The 22,226-nt window shown below is 36.8% G+C and overlaps 1 protein-coding gene across 1 annotated transcript; it reads right to left on the bottom strand.

The window, feature by feature from the left end:
• Positions 1-432: 432 nt before the first annotated feature.
• Positions 433-21,792, bottom strand: tmed3 (transmembrane p24 trafficking protein 3). Its single transcript, XM_084307991.1, has 3 exons — positions 21,565-21,792; positions 1,846-2,091; positions 433-1,021 (listed from the first exon to the last, which is right to left on the bottom strand). The coding sequence occupies exons 1-3, from the start codon at positions 21,706-21,708 to the stop codon at positions 794-796; spliced, it is 618 nt and encodes a 205-aa protein (XP_084164117.1). The 5' UTR covers positions 21,709-21,792; the 3' UTR covers positions 433-793.
• Between the last annotated feature and the right edge of the window lie 434 nt (positions 21,793-22,226).

The raw sequence follows: 22,226 nt of genomic DNA, 5'->3' as shown, positions 1-22,226 counted from the left end.
ACCGTTGGAGAGTTGAGAGGGGATCAACAGTAGATCTCAAGTCTCCGCGGGAGAAATATGATTGCGATCACAGATTTTTGAAATATTGATCTCAATGACGTGTTACGGCGTCATTGGCAGAATTAGCATGGCGGGGAATGACGAGTTAAGGCGTGCTTGGCGATTAAAGTGTTAACAGGGACACCTTACCTTGTTTACGGTTTGGTTTTGTGTACGTTTTGATTCCATGGTAAAAACAGACCATAACATATACAGTTTCAACATACAGTTCTGTAGGGCTGAGCCGAATGCTTCAAAGCTGCCAATCGTTGCCATGGTAACCAACAACAGCAAAATCAGTATTTGAATGCTTTGGAAATGTTTTTCTTTTTACCACACCAAAGAATCAGCATAAGATCTTTTTTTTTTTTTTTTAGAAATTATAATCCAACACAAATCAAGGACATTTAATCATGAGACCTTTCGGAAAAATCTTCTCCATAGCTCTCATCTACCTTCTGCATTGAAACGTACAGTGTGTGGAAAGAAGAGGCTTTGGTTACAGCTAGGTTAGATATTACATTTATCATAGCTGCATACTCCTTACAGTGCCATTTTCATAATAATATACTTGCAATATTCCATTTACTTGCGCATGAGAGCTTATTCGCACACTGAATATAAACATCTTACCCCGTCTGACAACTGACCCAGGATACCGGCTGTTACCGTGTATCCAGGATTATTAATGTCCATGTAAACGCACTCAGTGATGTATTTAAAACGACACATCCTGCCTTCCTCCAGTGTCTCTCTAAGTCGCCACGGTGCCCTTCTTGTCGCTGAAGAAGCTCCTGAGCATGACGACCTGGCCCACGCTGACGACGAAGAGGATGATGGTCTCTCCCACGGACCAGTAGGACACGCGGTCGTGGAGGTCCTCCGCCCGAATGCGGTCGTGCGCCTCCCGCAGCCTGTACCATGTCTGGGACTCCGACACCACCTTCAGGATCTCATGCATGGAGAGGCACGACGACTCGATCTGAGAGTAGGGAAAGAGACGGGAGGCGTATAGGAATCAATTGAATGTTTTGGGTGATATATATTAGGGCAGCCTTGCGGTTAGAGAGTAGGACTAAAAGGTCTCTCGAAGGGTAACAGGGAAAGCGGACCAAATTATATATTTTTTCAATGAAATAGAAAAGAGACAGATGATACATCACAGAGGTATGGGAAATAATTAAAACACACATCCAACAAACAACTGACATTATGAATCTCTTATCGACCTAATTTTGCCTATGTGGGTATGTTAGGTCAATACATTCATTCTGTGCCCTTTTAATTAAACTGGATGAACAACCAATCACATGTTAAAAGACAAACATGTTGACAGAAAAACATTACTAACATGTTGACAGAGGGCCAATATGATGGAGAATGTGGTATACTGTATACTGTACTGTGCACTGGTGTTAATTATCCTTTAGTTTATCTGTAAATGTAATATATACCATGTATATACCAATATACAAGAAAGAAGCGGACATGACCGGTTAGCCTAGGCATTGTCCAACTAACACCCGAAGGCTAACCGGTCATGTCCGCTTCCATTCATTGTGCTAAGCTAGGCTAATGTGCAGCCAGATAGCTTTCTACTGAACGCACAGAGAGGAAACTGGTATCCATCTTCTCGTCTCGCTCTGGAGAAGACGATAAGCTGTTCTTTTAAGTGGAATAAATCGATCTGATGACTCAAACAATAGTCTAGGTTGAAACAACGGGCATTCATCCTTTAAGTGCCTTGCTCAGGGGCACCTGGACAGCAGCCACGTTGACATATAGTACGAATGTCTCCGACTTTACCTGTGTCAGCGCTGTGACTCGGTTCATGTCCGGGAGGAGGGGTCGCTCGTCACCGGCCCTGAAGTCCAAGTAGACGGTTTTGTGTGAAAAGGTGGAGAACTCGTTGCCGAAGCAGACCTGGTACACTCCCTGCATGGTGGTGGTGTGAGAGAAGCTGTCGTACTGCTTCTTCCGCTCCTGGTACAGGACGTTGTGCAGCGGGTCGGTGACAAAACAGTCCACGTCGTAGTTCCCTCCCGCAATCACCTGAGAGAAGAAAAGATAGAGTTGTTAAGTTAATCGAGGAGGACACAAAGACCATGCCTGTGCGGTGCGCCAACCACTAAAAGGGCAGAGTGATTGACTGGACAACTGGATAACTGGACTGAGTGAGTGAGTCAGGAACATTGCTGATGTATGAGGTGCTGCTTTGCATAAAAGAAAATACAGCAAATATCTTCAAAAGAGCACTTCACCGAAAAAACAATGACAATTTACTTTTGTCTGTCTGCCAGTGGTTGAGTCTGTCTAGAGACCAGTGGTTGTGTCTGTCTAGAGACCAGTGGTTGAGTCTGTCTAGACCAGTGGTTGAGTCTGTCTAGAGACCAGTGGTTGAGTCTGTCTAGACCAGTGGTTGAGTCTGTCTAGAGAACAGTGGTTGAGTCTGTCTAGACCAGTGGTTGAGTCTGTCTAGACCAGTGGTTGAGTCTGTCTAGAGCCCAGTGGTTGAGTCTGTCTAGACCAGTGGTTGAGTCTGTCTAGAGAACAGTGGTTGAGTCTGTCTAGACCAGTGGTTGTGTGTCTGTCTGCCAGTGGTTGACTTGAGTCTGTGTGTATAGGCTAGATATATATATTATAAGGCTATTTATTTTTGCTTAATGATCAAGCACACCCGGTTGTCCCACCAGAACCACCTCTTCTGTTCTTCAGACGACTTCTTTAAGGATGGCCCATGGTCAATTTTCTTCAGACCAGTAGCCTACAGGGTATTGTAATTCTACCAGAGTGCTATTCCAGCAGGGTATTGTAATTCTACCAGAGTGCTATTCCAGCAGGGTATTGTAATTCTACCAGAGTGCTATTCCAGCTATTCCTAACTGGACTGAGTGAGTGAGTCAGGGACATTGCTGATGTATGAGGTGCTTTGCATAAAAGAAAATACAGCAGATATCTTAAAGGAGCACTTCACAGAAAAACAATGACAATTTACTTTTGTCTGTCTGCCAGTGGTTGTGTCTGTCTAGACCAGTGGTTGAGTCTGTCTAGACCAGTGGTTGAGTCTGTCTAGACCAGTGGTTGTGTCCGTCTAGACCAGTGGTTGAGTCTGTCTAGACCAGTGGCTGAGTCTGTCTAGAACAGTGGTTGAGTCTGTCTAGAGACCAGTGGTTGTGTCTGTCTAGACCAGTGGTTGAGTCTGTCTAGAGACCAGTGGTTGAGTCTGTCTAGAGACCAGTGGTTGTGTCTGTCTAGACCAGTGGTTGTGTCTGTCTAGAGACCAGTGGTTGAGTCTGTCTAGAGACCAGTGGTTGAGTCTGTCTAGAGACCAGTGGTTGTGTCTGTCTAGAGACCAGTGGTTGTGTCTGTCTAGAGACCAGTGGTTGAGTCTGTCTAGAGACCAGTGGTTGAGTCTGTCTAGACCAGTGGTTGAGTCTGTCTAGACCAGTGGTTGTGTCGGTCTAGAGACCAGTGGTTGAGTCTGTCTAGAGACCAGCGGTTGAGTCTGTCTAGAGACCAGTGGTTGAGTCTGTCTAGACCAGTGGTTGAGTCTGTCTAGAGACCAGTGGTTGTGTCTGTCTAGAGACCAGTGGTTGAGTCTGTCTAGACCAGTGGTTGTGTCTGTCTGCCAGTGGTTGACTTGAGTCTGTGTGTATAGGCTAGCTAGATATATATATATATTACGTAACACAAGGCTATTTATTTTTGCTTAATGATCAAGCACACCCGGTTGTCCCACCAGAACCACCTCTTCTGTTCTTCAGACGACTTCTTTAAGGATGGCCCATGGTCAATTCAGTTCTTAAAGGAGCACTTCACAGAAAAACAATGACAATTTACTTTTGTCTGTCTGCCAGTGGTTGTGTCTGTCTAGACCAGTGGTTGAGTCTGTCTAGACCAGTGGTTGAGTCTGTCTAGACCAGTGGTTGTGTCCGTCTAGACCAGTGGTTGAGTCTGTCTAGACCAGTGGCTGAGTCTGTCTAGAACAGTGGTTGAGTCTGTCTAGAGACCAGTGGTTGTGTCTGTCTAGACCAGTGGTTGAGTCTGTCTAGAGACCAGTGGTTGAGTCTGTCTAGAGACCAGTGGTTGTGTCTGTCTAGAGACCAGTGGTTGTGTCTGTCTAGAGACCAGTGGTTGAGTCTGTCTAGAGACCAGTGGTTGTGTCTGTCTAGAGACCAGTGGTTGAGTCTGTCTAGAGACCAGTGGTTGAGTCTGTCTAGACCAGTGGTTGTGTCGGTCTAGAGACCAGTGGTTGAGTCTGTCTAGAGACCAGTGGTTGAGTCTGTCTAGAGACCAGTGGTTGAGTCTGTCTAGACCAGTGGTTGAGTCTGTCTAGAGACCAGTGGTTGTGTCTGTCTAGAGACCAGTGGTTGAGTCTGTCTAGACCAGTGGTTGTGTCTGTCTGCCAGTGGTTGACTTGAGTCTGTGTGTATAGGCTAGCTAGATATATATATATATTACACAAGGCTATTTATTTTTGCTTAATGATCAAGCACACCCGGTTGTCCCACCAGAACCACCTCTTCTGTTCTTCAGACGACTTCTTTAAGGATGGCCCATGGTCAATTCAGTTCTTCAGACCAGTAGCCTACAGGGTATTGTAATTCTACCAGAGTGCTATTCCAGCAGGGTATTGTAATTCTACCAGAGTGCTATTCCAGCAGGGTATTGTAATTCTACCAGAGTGCTACTACTATTTTTACTTTGTATATTAATATAATATCCCAGGTTATTTCTACTTCCCAAATAAAACGTGTGTTTACTGACTTTGCTCACCAGCAACTTTTGTATTTTCCATTTTCTTCCATTCAGGATGTATTATACATTTAGTGACATCACTCACTGATTATGCATGATATTATTTACACAAGTGACAGATTGAGCACAACCACACCTTTCCACCAAGTACACATCAGTGTTTCCATGACGATCCCAGGCATCGCTACTAGAAAATAGTACAGTAGTCATCATAGATTTTCATTTTGATACATCCACTTATAGTTTTGTGATGTTTATAGGTTATATATATCAAGGTTTTCAGTTTGTTATTGTGAGTAGAGTAACACGTTAATATGTTTCTCAACTCTTTTTATTTTATTATGTGGGATGTGTGGCTGTAATGGAGCTATACATGTAATCACTTTCGCAGCAGGCCTACAATTTGTTTTACACAGGAATCCATTTCATACGTATAATATGGGTTAGGTCTGTGTTTTGTTCTCCAGCTCTGGTATCTCAAACACCATGACTAAAGGTTTTTTCTGTAATTTGTTCACTGGGCAGATTATGGATCAAATGGAAATGCAGCTATGAGATATCATATGACATAGTCATAGACTAGTCTATTATCACAGCCTTGAAACTGCGGTCAAGTGAGCCGTCTTTTGCTTTTGCGTGGTCAAGTGAGCCGCTCTTGTTTTTCGAGTGCGCGATTAGTTCCAGGTTTACGGTAATGCATTCAAACAACCCTGGGAGGCTGTTGTAATGAACCGACGTGACTTTTGAACACAGTCTCGCAAGTAGATCTTACAGAAATACTTAATATGACATTGAATGCGCATCGAATCAATAGGACGTTTAGTCTAATCAATAGGACGTTTCGTATGTGCAGTATTATTGAACATCGAATCAATAGGACGCGCAGTATATTCGACCACTAAACAAAAGCTACAGACAATTCCACAGAGGAACACTTCCGGTGAGGATTTCAAAGTAAAGGATGGCATGTGGTTCATTTCTATTATTTCATAAGTAGTTTATTACACTGCCATGTTTGTACTTAATACTTCTCAAGACTACTTGCACAAATAATATTAACTACTTTTACTGTGTACTTTGAGTAATTTGAGTTTCAAAGTCCTTTTTATAGAACAATGAGTATTTTCGACTAACTTTGATGTGGGATAAAAAAAAGATTTTCCCATAAGCACTTTATGAAACTGCCATGGTTGTACTTAGTACCCCTTAGACTACTTGTACAAATTATATGAAATATTCTTACTGTGTACTTTTTGAGTAATTTCAGTTTTAAAGTCCTCAGAATCAGCATTTTCGACTAACTTTGATGTGGGATAAAAAAAGATTTTCCCATAAGCACTTTATGAAACTGCCATGGTTGTACTTAGTACCTCTTAGACTACTTGTACAAATTATATGAAATATTTTTACTGTGTACTTTTTGAGTAATTTCAGTTTTAAAGTCCTCAGAATCAGCATTTTCGACTAACTTTGATGTGGGATAAAAAAAGATTTTCCCATAAGCACTTGATGAAACTGCCATGGTTGTACTTAGTACCTCTTAGACTACCTGTACAAATTATATGAAATATTTTTACTGTGTACTTTTTGAGTAATTTCAGTTTCAAAGTCCCCAGAATCAGCATTTTCGACTAACTTTGATGTGGGATAAAAAAAGATTTTCCCATAAGCACCTTATGAAACTGCCATGGTTGTACTTAGTACCTCTTAGACTACGTGTACAAATTATATGAAATATTTTTACTGTGTACTTTTTGAGTAATTTGAGTTTCAAAGTCCCCAGAATCAGCATTTTCGACTAACTTTGATGTGGGATAAAAAAAGATTTTCCCATAAGCACCTTATGAAACTGCCATGGTTGTACTTAGTACCTCTTAGACTACTTGTACAAATTATATGAAATATTTTTACTGTGTACTTTTTGAGTAATTTCAGTTTTAAAGTCCTCAGAATCAGCATTTTCGACTAACTTTGATGTGGGATAAAAAAAGATTTTCCCATAAGCACTTTATGAAACTGCCATGGTTGTACTTAGTACCTCTTAGACTACTTGTACAAATTATATGAAATATTTTTACTGTGTACTTTTTGAGTAATTTGAGTTTCAAAGTCCTTTTTATAGAACAATGAGTATTTTCGACTAACTTTGATGTGGGATAAAAAAAAGATTTTCCCATAAGCACCTTATGAAACTGCCATGGTTGTACTTAGTACCTCTTAGACTACGTGTACAAATTATATGAAATATTTTTACTGTGTACTTTTTGAGTAATTTGAGTTTCAAAGTCCCCAGAATCAGCATTTTCGACTAACTTTGATGTGGGATAAAAAAAGATTTTCCCATAAGCACCTTATGAAACTGCCATGGTTGTACTTAGTACCTCTTAGACTACGTGTACAAATTATATGAAATATTTTTACTGTGTACTTTTTGAGTAATTTGAGTTTCAAAGTCCCCAGAATCAGCATTTTCGACTAACTTTGATGTGGGATAAAAAAAGATTTCCCCATAAGCACCTTATGAAACTGCCATGGTTGTACTTAGTACCTCTTAGACTACTTGTACAAATTATATGAAATATTTTTACTGTGTACTTTTTGAGTAATTTCAGTTTTAAAGTCCTCAGAATCAGCATTTTCGACTAACTTTGATGTGGGATAAAAAAAGATTTTCCCATAAGCACTTTATGAAACTTCCATGGTTGTACTTAGTACCTCTTAGACTACTTGTACAAATTATATGAAATATTTTTACTGTGTACTTTTTGAGTAATTTGAGTTTCAAAGTCCCCAGAATCAGCATTTTCGACTAACTTTGATGTGGGATAAAAAAAGATTTTCCCATAAGCACCTTATGAAACTGCCATGGTTGTACTTAGTACCTCTTAGACTACCTGTACAAATTATATGAAATATTTTTACTGTGTACTTTTTGAGTAATTTCAGTTTCAAAGTCCCCAGAATCAGCATTTTCGACTAACTTTGATGTGGGATAAAAAAAGATTTTCCCATAAGCACCTTATGAAACTGCCATGGTTGTACTTAGTACCTCTTAGACTACGTGTACAAATTATATGAAATATTTTTACTGTGTACTTTTTGAGTAATTTGAGTTTCAAAGTCCCCAGAATCAGCATTTTCGACTAACTTTGATGTGGTATAAAAAAAGATTTTCCCATAAGCACTTTATGAAACTTCCATGGTTGTACTTAGTACCTCTTAGACTACTTGTACAAATTATATGAAATATTTTTACTGTGTACTTTTTGAGTAATTTGAGTTTCAAAGTCCCCAGAATCAGCATTTTCGACTAACTTTGATGTGGGATAAAAAAAGATTTTCCCATAAGCACCTTATGAAACTGCCATGGTTGTACTTAGTACCTCTTAGACTACTTGTACAAATTATATGAAATATTTTTACTGTGTACTTTTTGAGTAATTTCAGTTTTAAAGTCCTCAGAATCAGCATTTTCGACTAACTTTGATGTTGGATAAAAACAATTCTTCCCATAAGCACTTTATGAAACTGCCATGGTTGTACTTAGTACCTCTTAGACTACTTGTACAAATTATATGAAATATTTTTACTGTGTACTTTTTGAGTAATTTCAGTTTTAAAGTCCTCAGAATCAGCATTTTCGACTAACTTTGATGTGGGATAAAAAAAGATTTTCCCATAAGCACTTGATGAAACTGCCATGGTTGTACTTAGTACCTCTTAGACTACCTGTACAAATTATATGAAATATTTTTACTGTGTACTTTTTGAGTAATTTCAGTTTCAAAGTCCCCAGAATCAGCATTTTCGACTAACTTTGATGTGGGATAAAAAAAGATTTTCCCATAAGCACCTTATGAAACTGCCATGGTTGTACTTAGTACCTCTTAGACTACGTGTACAAATTATATGAAATATTTTTACTGTGTACTTTTTGAGTAATTTGAGTTTCAAAGTCCCCAGAATCAGCATTTTCGACTAACTTTGATGTGGGATAAAAAAAGATTTTCCCATAAGCACCTTATGAAACTGCCATGGTTGTACTTAGTACCTCTTAGACTACCTGTACAAATTATATGAAATATTTTTACTGTGTACTTTTTGAGTAATTTCAGTTTCAAAGTCCCCAGAATCAGCATTTTCGACTAACTTTGATGTGGGATAAAAAAAGATTTTCCCATAAGCACCTTATGAAACTGCCATGGTTGTACTTAGTACCTCTTAGACTACTTGTACAAATTATATGAAATATTTTTACTGTGTACTTTTTGAGTAATTTCAGTTTTAAAGTCCTCAGAATCAGCATTTTCGACTAACTTTGATGTGGGATAAAAAAAGATTTTCCCATAAGCACTTTATGAAACTTCCATGGTTGTACTTAGTACCTCTTAGACTACTTGTACAAATTATATGAAATATTTTTACTGTGTACTTTTTGAGTAATTTGAGTTTCAAAGTCCCCAGAATCAGCATTTTCGACTAACTTTGATGTGGGATAAAAAAATATTTTCCCATAAGCACCTTATGAAACTGCCATGGTTGTACTTAGTACCTCTTAGACTACCTGTACAAATTATATGAAATATTTTTACTGTGTACTTTTTGAGTAATTTCAGTTTCAAAGTCCCCAGAATCAGCATTTTCGACTAACTTTGATGTGGGATAAAAAAAGATTTTCCCATAAGCACCTTATGAAACTGCCATGGTTGTACTTAGTACTTGGGTTTAGATTTTTCCTTTTTCCTTTTAATTAACATTTCTATTTCGAGGTCGATTCCATGCCGTATGAGTAAAATTTTAACATTTGGTTATTACTCTGGATATAAAATTAACATAGACAAAACAGAGGCACTGGCTATTGGGGGGAACATTTCTCAACAGGCCATATCCCTCTTCCCTTTTAAATGGCCAAGTACTGGTATTAAATATTTAGGCATACCATAACACCCACATTTGACCAATTTGTATAAAGCCAAGTACACGAGGCTTATCAATAAGATCAGAGAGGACGTGGATAGATGGACTGTTCTGCCTCTTTCCTTGATAGGGAGGGTGGAAATAATCAGAATGAACATACTCCCTAGACTACTGTATCCGTTTCTAATGCTGGCCATCCCAATTGGTAACCACACTTTTACTAAATTTACTAAATCAATTACTCTCACGTTTAATATGGCAGGGGAAATTACCTAGTGCGTTTTAAAACATTACAGCTGGCCAAGCATGGTCGAGATTTACGATACAAATATGGAGAGCGGTCCAGAAAGAGTTCAGTTTGCCTTTAACATCGGGCCTGACCTCAATTGGTTTCATTGGGGACTTTACACCATCAACTCTGGATGCAGGATTCAGTGGATGGAGGACAAAGGGTCTGAAATTTGTTTACCAATTTATTCACTCCGGCCAGCTTAAATCCTTCCAACAACTCAGAGTGGAGTTTAGCCTTCCTAGTACTGACTTTTTCAGATGTCTCCAATTAAGGCATTTTTTTGAAAACCAGGAAGATTGGGACAAAAAATTCGACACCCTTCTCCAATAGAACGCTTTATAGCTAATATACAAATTGATGCTTCAAAACAAAAAATTCATTCTAAATTATATCAAAACCTAATATCAATGAACCCCAACGACTCGCTATACATTAAGTTGAAGTGGGAGGCTGAGCTCCAACAGGAGATCTCACAAGAAGAGGAGTGGTTCGATGTTTGTACTGAATTACATAAGGTGACTAATTCTAACTCCTGGAGAGAATATATATGGAAGGTCATTAGTATGTTTTTCAAGACCCCCTTATTGACTGCTAAAGCAGGTACAACTCCCACAAGCCAATGCTGGAGGGGATGTGGTGAACAAATTAACCATACATTTTCTGGACATGCCCAAAATTATGTCACTTCTGGGTACGGTGACCAGGTGTCCCCTTTTGGTTGTACTGTTTCCACCATTTGAGACCGCGTCCCACGTATTGAGAGGATGTCCCTCTTTTCGAAGCAAAAATCGAACACAAGACATTCCTGTCAAGTGATAAAGTTTGAATATTTAAAACAGATGGTTAGGTGGTAACAAGCCGGCTGCCAGTGCCAAGATGAATGTGGAGAGATATAATTCTGTATTTAATTTGTATTTATTTTGATTTAACCTTAATCTATTCGGTGAAGACGAGTTATTCTAATACAAAAATTTACATTATCTATCTGTCCCACTTTGTCCCACCAAAATCTTACTGTTGTCCTGCTTTTGGACTTTTGCATTCAGGGATGTAAAAAAAAGTATTCGACATGGACATCCCACAAGATTTCAAAACTGCCATCCTCGGAGTCATAACGGAGGGCATTGAGGGAAGGAAAAGTGTGTATCTTCTTCAAATACTGTTAACTGCTGCCAAGAAAATTATCACACAGTCCCCCAACACATAACCAATGGCTAAACAAAGTTAAAGAAATTCAGGACATGGAGTGGATGACTCATCTGATCAGGTTGCAAGGTGAACAGTTCGATATAAAGTGGGCTTGTATAGAGCGTATAGGGCTATAAAGGCACTGCATTATATTTATTTTCATCTTATTTCCCATTTGATTGTCATTTTCTTTTAAAAATGTGTTTGATTTATCTCACCAGTAATACTTACCAATGTACAGTTTTGCTTGTAGTGTTCCCCACCCACCCCGCCTAACCAAACCCCCCCCCCCCCCCCCCCCCCCCCCCCACGACTCCACCCCACCTACCCAACCTCCTCCAATGTACGTCTTTTTTACGTCAAATGTATATACTCTCTTTTCTGGACTCAACAGTACTGTATTTTTTTATCTGCAAATTCTGGTGTACCTGTTTTTCTTTTTCTTTTTATGTTTCCCCCACGCCCCTTCCCCAAGCATAGCAGTCTCGGTACAGACATGATGTTAAACGTGTTGTAAAGTATATCTGCATATCTGTACTGTCTTGATTTTGTGCTGAATAAAAAAATATGATGAACATTTCTATTTCACAATGACATTGCAATTCTAAATGATTGAATCAATACAATAGTTTTAGCAAAAAGTCATGAACATGTAGTTGTGGAATGACTGTTTTTGATTATCTAGCACAAATGAACAGGGTTGGTTCATTATACTTTTAGACTGCATTGTCAAAATTTCACGAAACACAGTGAAAATTATTTTTGGATGTATTGCAAGAAGATATTTTAACTTTTACCTTTAAAACAGTATAACTGTAGTAGCACGTGCCAATATTAGAGTTTTTATAGTTTGTTTTTTAACTTTTGTTTTGGCTTTTGATGTTCAACTTACCTAGGTTGCTTTGATGTTGCAATAAAAACACACATACAAGCATCTTTGAAATTAGCATGATGTATTTGAAATACAAAATTACTATTTACACATATAATATCAATAAACGTAGATACTTATAACATATATTTGAAAATAAAATGAATATGAACACCTTTAACTATATATATACATTCTACTAAAAGTAAGTAGTCATGCCAATAATAAAAATATGAATATCCAACTAAACTACATAGATAAGCATAGGAGATGAGCAAATATTAAAAACAAAAAATGAAAGCTTATCAACTGAAACAGTCATTCAGTGATTGTGTCTATGTATGACAAAAACAGGCAAACAGATTGTTAAGTGTAAGTACAGTATTAATGTTTGCATGTAACTGCACTTTAACTGTTCCACAGTAAGAGGGCGCTATAGGCGTAAGGAGACGCAGCTATTGTAACTGACGTCAGGTATCAGGTATAAGGGATTGTTCCCTGCCCCTCTGTCTCTCTCTCTCTCTAGCTCTCATGGAGAGCAGGTCTAGTGGCGCAAATGTACATATTAAATAAACCACGCCAGTTAAGGCTAAAGGAGAAAATATTAAAAACAAAAAATGAAAGCTTATCAACTGAAACACTGTCATTCAGTGATTGTGTTTATGTATGACAAAAACAGGCAAACAGATTGTTAAGTGTAAGTACAGTATTAATGTTTGCATGTAACTGCACTTTAACTGTTCCACAGTAAGAGGGCGCTATAGGCGTAAGGAGACGCAGCTATTGTAACTGACGTCAGGTATCAGGTATAAGGGATTGTTCCCTGCCCCTCTGTCTCTCTCTCTCTCTAGCTCTCATGGAGAGCAGGTCTAGTGGCGCAAATGTACATATTAAATAAACCACGCCAGTTAAGGCTAAAGGAGACCTCGTCGTCATGACCAGTTATTGCTCCCCATGTGACTCTGTCAACACAGATTTTCCCCCCTTTTTCTTAATTATTATGTGTTGGGGGACTGTGTGATAATTTTCTTGGCAGCAGTTAACAGTATTTGAAGAAGATACACACTTTTCCTTCCCTCAATGCCCTCCGTTATGACTCCGAGGATGGCAGTTTTGAAATCTTGTGGGATGTCCATGTCGAATACTTTTTTTTACATCCCTGAATGCAAAAAGTCCAAAAGCAGGACAACAGTAAGATTTTGGTGGGACAAAGTGGGACAGATAGATAATGTAAATGTTTGTATTAGAATAACTCGTCTTCACCGAATAGATTAAGGTTAAATCAAAATAAATACAAATTAAATACAGAATTATATCTCTCCACATTCATCTTGGCACTGGCAGCCGGCTTGTTACCACCTAACCATCTGTTTTAAATATTCAAACTTTATCACTTGACAGGAATGTCTTGTGTTCGATTTTTGCTTCGAAAAGAGGGACATCCTCTCAATACGTGGGACGCGGTCTCAAATGGTGGAAACAGTACAACCAAAAGGGGGACACCTGGTCACCGTACCCAGAAGTGACATAATTTTGGGCATGTCCAGAAAATGTATGGTTAATTTGTTCACCACATCCCCTCCAGCATTGGCTTGTGGGAGTTGTACCTGCTTTAGCAGTCAATAAGGGGGTCTTGAAAAACATACTAATGACCTTCCATATATATTCTCTCCAGGAGTTAGAATTAGTCACCTTATGTAATTCAGTACAAACATCGAACCACTCCTCTTCTTGTGAGATCTCCTGTTGGAGCTCAGCCTCCCACTTCAACTTAATGTATAGCGAGTCGTTGGGGTTCATTGATATTAGGTTTTGATATAATTTAGAATGAATTTTTTGTTTTGAAGCATCAATTTGTATATTAGCTATAAAGCGTTCTATTGGAGAAGGGTGTCGAATTTTTTGTCCCAATCTTCCTGGTTTTCAAAAAAATGCCTTAATTGGAGACATCTGAAAAAGTCAGTACTAGGAAGGCTAAACTCCACTCTGAGTTGTTGGAAGGATTTAAGCTGGCCGGAGTGAATAAATTGGTAAACAAATTTCAGACCCTTTGTCCTCCATCCACTGAATCCTGCATCCAGAGTTGATGGTGTAAAGTCCCCAATGAAACCAATTGAGGTCAGGCCCGATGTTAAAGGCAAACTGAACTCTTTCTGGACCGCTCTCCATATTTGTATCGTAAATCTCGACCATGCTTGGCCAGCTGTAATGTTTTAAAACGCACTAGGTAATTTCCCCTGCCATATTAAACGTGAGAGTAATTGATTTAGTAAATTTAGTAAAAGTGTGGTTACCAATTGGGATGGCCAGCATTAGAAACGGATACAGTAGTCTAGGGAGTATGTTCATTCTGATTATTTCCACCCTCCCTATCAAGGAAAGAGGCAGAACAGTCCATCTATCCACGTCCTCTCTGATCTTATTGATAAGCCTCGTGTACTTGGCTTTATACAAATTGGTCAAATGTGGGTGTTATGGTATGCCTAAATATTTAATACCAGTACTTGGCCATTTAAAAGGGAAGAGGGATATGGCCTGTTGAGAAATGTTCCCCCCAATAGCCAGTGCCTCTGTTTTGTCTATGTTAATTTTATATCCAGAGTAATAACCAAATGTTAAAATTTTACTCATACGGCATGGAATCGACCTCGAAATAGAAATGTTAATTAAAAGGAAAAAGGAAAAATCTAAACCCAAGTACTAAGTACAACCATGGCAGTTTCATAAGGTGCTTATGGGAAAATCTTTTTTTATCCCACATCAAAGTTAGTCGAAAATGCTGATTCTGGGGACTTTGAAACTGAAATTACTCAAAAAGTACACAGTAAAAATATTTCATATAATTTGTACAGGTAGTCTAAGAGGTACTAAGTACAACCATGGCAGTTTCATAAGGTGCTTATGGGAAAATCTTTTTTTATCCCACATCAAAGTTAGTCGAAAATGCTGATTCTGGGGACTTTGAAACTCAAATTACTCAAAAAGTACACAGTAAAAATATTTCATATAATTTGTACAAGTAGTCTAAGAGGTACTAAGTACAACCATGGAAGTTTCATAAAGTGCTTATGGGAAAATCTTTTTTTATACCACATCAAAGTTAGTCGAAAATGCTGATTCTGAGGACTTTGAAACTGAAATTACTCAAAAAGTACACAGTAAAAATATTTCATATAATTTGTACAGGTAGTCTAAGAGGTACTAAGTACAACCATGGCAGTTTCATCAAGTGCTTATGGGAAAATCTTTTTTTATCCCGCATCAAAGTTAGTCGAAAATGCTGATTCTGAGGACTTTAAAACTGAAATTACTCAAAAAGTACACAGTAAAAATATTTCATATAATTTGTACAAGTAGTCTAAGAGGTACTAAGTACAACCATGGCAGTTTCATAAGGTGCTTATGGGAAAATCTTTTTTTATCCCACATCAAAGTTAGTCGAAAATGCTGATTCTGGGGACTTTGAAACTCAAATTACTCAAAAAGTACACAGTAAAAATATTTCATATAATTTGTACACGTAGTCTAAGAGGTACTAAGTACAACCATGGCAGTTTCATAAGGTGCTTATGGGAAAATCTTTTTTTATCCCACATCAAAGTTAGTCGAAAATGCTGATTCTGGGGACTTTGAAACTCAAATTACTCAAAAAGTACACAGTAAAAATATTTCATATAATTTGTACAAGTAGTCTAAGAGGTACTAAGTACAACCATGGAAGTTTCATAAAGTGCTTATGGGAAAATCTTTTTTTATACCACATCAAAGTTAGTCGAAAATGCTGATTCTGAGGACTTTGAAACTCAAATTACTCAAAAAGTACACAGTAAAAATATTTCATATAATTTGTACAAGTAGTCTAAGAGGTACTAAGTACAACCATGGAAGTTTCATAAAGTGCTTATGGGAAAATCTTTTTTTATACCACATCAAAGTTAGTCGAAAATGCTGATTCTGAGGACTTTGAAACTCAAATTACTCAAAAAGTACACAGTAAAAATATTTCATATAATTTGTACACGTAGTCTAAGAGGTACTAAGTACAACCATGGCAGTTTCATAAGGTGCTTATGGGAAAATCTTTTTTTATCCCACATCAAAGTTAGTCGAAAATGCTGATTCTGGGGACTTTGAAACTGAAATTACTCAAAAAGTACACAGTAAAAATATTTCATATAATTTGTACAGGTAGTCTAAGAGGTACTAAGTACAACCATGGCAGTTTCATCAAGTGCTTATGGGAAAATCTTTTTTTATCCCACATCAAAGTTAGTCGAAAATGCTGATTCTGAGGACTTTAAAACTGAAATTACTCAAAAAGTACACAGTAAAAATATTTCATATAATTTGTACAAGTAGTCTAAGAGGTACTAAGTACAACCATGGCAGTTTCATAAAGTGCTTATGGGAAGAATTGTTTTTATCCAACATCAAAGTTAGTCGAAAATGCTGATTCTGAGGACTTTAAAACTGAAATTACTCAAAAAGTACACAGTAAAAATATTTCATATAATTTGTACAAGTAGTCTAAGAGGTACTAAGTACAACCATGGCAGTTTCATAAGGTGCTTATGGGAAAATCTTTTTTTATCCCACATCAAAGTTAGTCGAAAATGCTGATTCTGGGGACTTTGAAACTGAAATTACTCAAAAAGTACACAGTAAAAATATTTCATATAATTTGTACAAGTAGTCTAAGAGGTACTAAGTACAACCATGGAAGTTTCATAAAGTGCTTATGGGAAAATCTTTTTTTATCCCACATCAAAGTTAGTCGAAAATGCTGATTCTGAGGACTTTGAAACTCAAATTACTCAAAAAGTACACAGTAAAAATATTTCATATAATTTGTACACGTAGTCTAAGAGGTACTAAGTACAACCATGGCAGTTTCATAAGGTGCTTATGGGAAAATCTTTTTTTATCCCACATCAAAGTTAGTCGAAAATGCTGATTCTGGGGACTTTGAAACTGAAATTACTCAAAAAGTACACAGTAAAAATATTTCATATAATTTGTACAGGTAGTCTAAGAGGTACTAAGTACAACCATGGCAGTTTCATCAAGTGCTTATGGGAAAATCTTTTTTTATCCCACATCAAAGTTAGTCGAAAATGCTGATTCTGAGGACTTTAAAACTGAAATTACTCAAAAAGTACACAGTAAAAATATTTCATATAATTTGTACAAGTAGTCTAAGAGGTACTAAGTACAACCATGGCAGTTTCATAAAGTGCTTATGGGAAGAATTGTTTTTATCCAACATCAAAGTTAGTCGAAAATGCTGATTCTGAGGACTTTAAAACTGAAATTACTCAAAAAGTACACAGTAAAAATATTTCATATAATTTGTACAAGTAGTCTAAGAGGTACTAAGTACAACCATGGCAGTTTCATAAGGTGCTTATGGGAAAATCTTTTTTTATCCCACATCAAAGTTAGTCGAAAATGCTGATTCTGGGGACTTTGAAACTCAAATTACTCAAAAAGTACACAGTAAAAATATTTCATATAATTTGTACAGGTAGTCTAAGAGGTACTAAGTACAACCATGGCAGTTTCATAAGGTGCTTATGGGAAAATCTTTTTTTATCCCACATCAAAGTTAGTCGAAAATGCTGATTCTGGGGACTTTGAAACTCAAATTACTCAAAAAGTACACAGTAAAAATATTTCATATAATTTGTACAAGTAGTCTAAGAGGTACTAAGTACAACCATGGAAGTTTCATAAAGTGCTTATGGGAAAATCTTTTTTTATCCCACATCAAAGTTAGTCGAAAATGCTGATTCTGAGGACTTTAAAACTGAAATTACTCAAAAAGTACACAGTAAAAATATTTCATATAATTTGTACAAGTAGTCTAAGAGGTACTAAGTACAACCATGGCAGTTTCATAAGGTGCTTATGGGAAAATCTTTTTTTATCCCACATCAAAGTTAGTCGAAAATGCTGATTCTGGGGACTTTGAAACTGAAATTACTCAAAAAGTACACAGTAAAAATATTTCATATAATTTGTACACGTAGTCTAAGAGGTACTAAGTACAACCATGGCAGTTTCATAAGGTGCTTATGGGAAAATCTTTTTTTATCCCACATCAAAGTTAGTCGAAAATGCTGATTCTGAGGACTTTGAAACTCAAATTACTCAAAAAGTACACAGTAAAAATATTTCATATAATTTGTACACGTAGTCTAAGAGGTACTAAGTACAACCATGGCAGTTTCATAAGGTGCTTATGGGAAAATCTTTTTTTATCCCACATCAAAGTTAGTCGAAAATGCTGATTCTGGGGACTTTGAAACTGAAATTACTCAAAAAGTACACAGTAAAAATATTTCATATAATTTGTACAGGTAGTCTAAGAGGTACTAAGTACAACCATGGCAGTTTCATCAAGTGCTTATGGGAAAATCTTTTTTTATCCCACATCAAAGTTAGTCGAAAATGCTGATTCTGAGGACTTTAAAACTGAAATTACTCAAAAAGTACACAGTAAAAATATTTCATATAATTTGTACAAGTAGTCTAAGAGGTACTAAGTACAACCATGGCAGTTTCATAAAGTGCTTATGGGAAGAATTGTTTTTATCCAACATCAAAGTTAGTCGAAAATGCTGATTCTGAGGACTTTAAAACTGAAATTACTCAAAAAGTACACAGTAAAAATATTTCATATAATTTGTACAAGTAGTCTAAGAGGTACTAAGTACAACCATGGCAGTTTCATAAAGTGCTTATGGGAAAATCTTTTTTTATCCCACATCAAAGTTAGTCGAAAATGCTGATTCTGGGGACTTTAAAACTGAAATTACTCAAAAAGTACACAGTAAAAATATTTCATATAATTTGTACACGTAGTCTAAGAGGTACTAAGTACAACCATGGCAGTTTCATAAGGTGCTTATGGGAAAATCTTTTTTTATCCCACATCAAAGTTAGTCGAAAATGCTGATTCTGGGGACTTTGAAACTCAAATTACTCAAAAAGTACACAGTAAAAATATTTCATATAATTTGTACACGTAGTCTAAGAGGTACTAAGTACAACCATGGCAGTTTCATAAGGTGCTTATGGGAAAATCTTTTTTTATCCCACATCAAAGTTAGTCGAAAATGCTGATTCTGGGGACTTTGAAACTGAAATTACTCAAAAAGTACACAGTAAAAATATTTCATATAATTTGTACAGGTAGTCTAAGAGGTACTAAGTACAACCATGGCAGTTTCATAAAGTGCTTATGGGAAGAATTGTTTTTATCCAACATCAAAGTTAGTCGAAAATGCTGATTCTGAGGACTTTAAAACTGAAATTACTCAAAAAGTACACAGTAAAAATATTTCATATAATTTGTACAAGTAGTCTAAGAGGTACTAAGTACAACCATGGCAGTTTCATAAAGTGCTTATGGGAAAATCTTTTTTTATCCCACATCAAAGTTAGTCGAAAATGCTGATTCTGGGGACTTTAAAACTGAAATTACTCAAAAAGTACACAGTAAAAATATTTCATATAATTTGTACACGTAGTCTAAGAGGTACTAAGTACAACCATGGCAGTTTCATAAGGTGCTTATGGGAAAATCTTTTTTTATCCCACATCAAAGTTAGTCGAAAATGCTGATTCTGGGGACTTTGAAACTCAAATTACTCAAAAAGTACACAGTAAAAATATTTCATATAATTTGTACACGTAGTCTAAGAGGTACTAAGTACAACCACGGCAGTTTCATAAGGTGCTTATGGGAAAATCTTTTTTTATCCCACATCAAAGTTAGTCGAAAATGCTGATTCTGAGGACTTTGAAACTCAAATTACTCAAAAAGTACACAGTAAAAATATTTCATATAATTTGTACAGGTAGTCTAAGAGGTACTAAGTACAACCATGGCAGTTTCATAAGGTGCTTATGGGAAAATCTTTTTTTATCCCACATCAAAGTTAGTCGAAAATGCTGATTCTGGGGACTTTGAAACTGAAATTACTCAAAAAGTACACAGTAAAAATATTTCATATAATTTGTACACGTAGTCTAAGAGGTACTAAGTACAACCATGGCAGTTTCATAAAGTGCTTATGGGAAGAATTGTTTTTATCCAACATCAAAGTTAGTCGAAAATGCTGATTCTGAGGACTTTAAAACTGAAATTACTCAAAAAGTACACAGTAAAAATATTTCATATAATTTGTACAAGTAGTCTAAGAGGTACTAAGTACAACCATGGCAGTTTCATAAAGTGCTTATGGGAAAATCTTTTTTTATCCCACATCAAAGTTAGTCGAAAATGCTGATTCTGGGGACTTTAAAACTGAAATTACTCAAAAAGTACACAGTAAAAATATTTCATATAATTTGTACACGTAGTCTAAGAGGTACTAAGTACAACCATGGCAGTTTCATAAGGTGCTTATGGGAAAATCTTTTTTTATCCCACATCAAAGTTAGTCGAAAATGCTGATTCTGGGGACTTTGAAACTCAAATTACTCAAAAAGTACACAGTAAAAATATTTCATATAATTTGTACAAGTAGTCTAAGAGGTACTAAGTACAACCATGGAAGTTTCATAAAGTGCTTATGGGAAAATCTTTTTTTATACCACATCAAAGTTAGTCGAAAATGCTGATTCTGAGGACTTTGAAACTCAAATTACTCAAAAAGTACACAGTAAAAATATTTCATATAATTTGTACAAGTAGTCTAAGAGGTACTAAGTACAACCATGGCAGTTTCATAAAGTGCTTATGGGGAAATCTTTTTTTATCCCACATCAAAGTTAGTCGAAAATACTCATTGTTCTATAAAAAGGACTTTGAAACTCAAATTACTCAAAGTACACAGTAAAAGTAGTTAATATTATTTGTGCAAGTAGTCTTGAGAAGTATTAAGTACAAACATGGCAGTGTAATAAACTACTTATGAAATAATAGAAATGAACCACATGCCATCCTTTACTTTGAAATCCTCACCGGAAGTGTTCCTCTGTGGAATTGTCTGTAGCTTTAGTTTAGTGATCGAATATACTGCGCGTCCTATTGATTCGATGTTCAATAATACTGCACATACGAAACGTCCTATTGATTAGACTAAACGTCCTATTGATTCGATGCGCATTCAATGTCATATTAAGTATTTCTGTAAGATCTACTTGTGAGACTGTGTTCAAAAGTCACGTCGGTTCATTACAACAGCGTCCCAGGCTTGTTTTAATGCATTACCGTAAACCTGGAACTAATCGCGCACTCGAAAAACAAGAGCGGCTCACTTGACCACGCAAAAGCAAAAGACGGCTCACTTGACCGCAGTGCCTTGAAACATGTTGCATGATAAAAATAGATGCACTTTTTGCAATACATGCACTAAAATAAATAGGCCTTCGCAATAAACCTTTTAAGTAACAGTGTAAACTGTAGAGGGAGGGGGATATCTAGAATTCCATGGTGACACCTTACATAAGCGACATAGTTGCAGAATAGCCCAATAAATAAATAACTTACTTGGAAGTCTATGTCAAACTTTACACCATTATCCAGCTCCTCGTAGAAACATTGCTTTTCGTTGTCGGGTAACTCAAATGTCAACTCCGTGCCGAAAACAAAAGCCGCGTGTAACAATAAGCAGCACAGTCCGATGTAATACATGCTGAAGGCTTGGAAATGCAAAGTATAATATAAAATAGTAAAGGCTCTAATTGTAACTGTGCGGATACAGGCTGGATTCTGAAGGCAGCTAATGACAGCTACACTGACGTGGCACGACCGAAGCACTTCCGGGGCGCCTTTGTTTTTATTTTTTGTTTATTATACCAAAATACCAAGTGTAAAATGTATTTTCATACCTACAGTAGGCATAGCACTGTCTAAATAGCGCAATTTGTCTGGCGTGGGGAAAGAGAGTAATCTTTATACTGTACAAATACAATGATTTTGTTACTCAAGAAGGAGACGTTATGTACTCGTCCTAAACTGCTCGCTTGGGAATAGTTGAATAGATTATGATTATGAGTTCACTGATTCTTGAGAGTCGGGACAAAACACTTTTTAAATATTATATTTTGAGAATGCACACTATATTAATTAGAGTTATATATTCATGTAGAGAAAGGTCTGAGCTATTTAACCATGTAAAGGTGCAGGCTCTACATAGAAAAACATTTTCA

The sequence above is a fragment of the Notolepis coatsorum genome (genome assembly GCF_963971535.1).
Source record: "Notolepis coatsorum genome assembly, chromosome: 2".
Classification (NCBI taxonomy): Eukaryota; Metazoa; Chordata; class Actinopteri; order Aulopiformes; family Paralepididae; genus Notolepis; species Notolepis coatsorum.
Note: the sequence above shows the minus strand (reverse complement) of the source record. Positions and strands in the feature narration are given on the sequence as shown.

Bases quoted from the DNA above. Each gene is read 5' to 3' on its own strand.
- tmed3 (XM_084307991.1), bottom strand. From the start codon at position 21,708: ATGTATTACATCGGACTGTGCTGCTTATTGTTACACGCGGCTTTTGTT. The intron at 2,092-21,564 runs GTAAGTTATTTA...TTCTTCTCTCAG, and splicing joins AGTTTGACATAGACTTCCAA to GTGATTGCGGGAGGGAACTA. The intron at 1,022-1,845 runs GTAAAGTCGGAG...CCCTACTCTCAG, and splicing joins GAGTCACAGCGCTGACACAG to ATCGAGTCGTCGTGCCTCTC.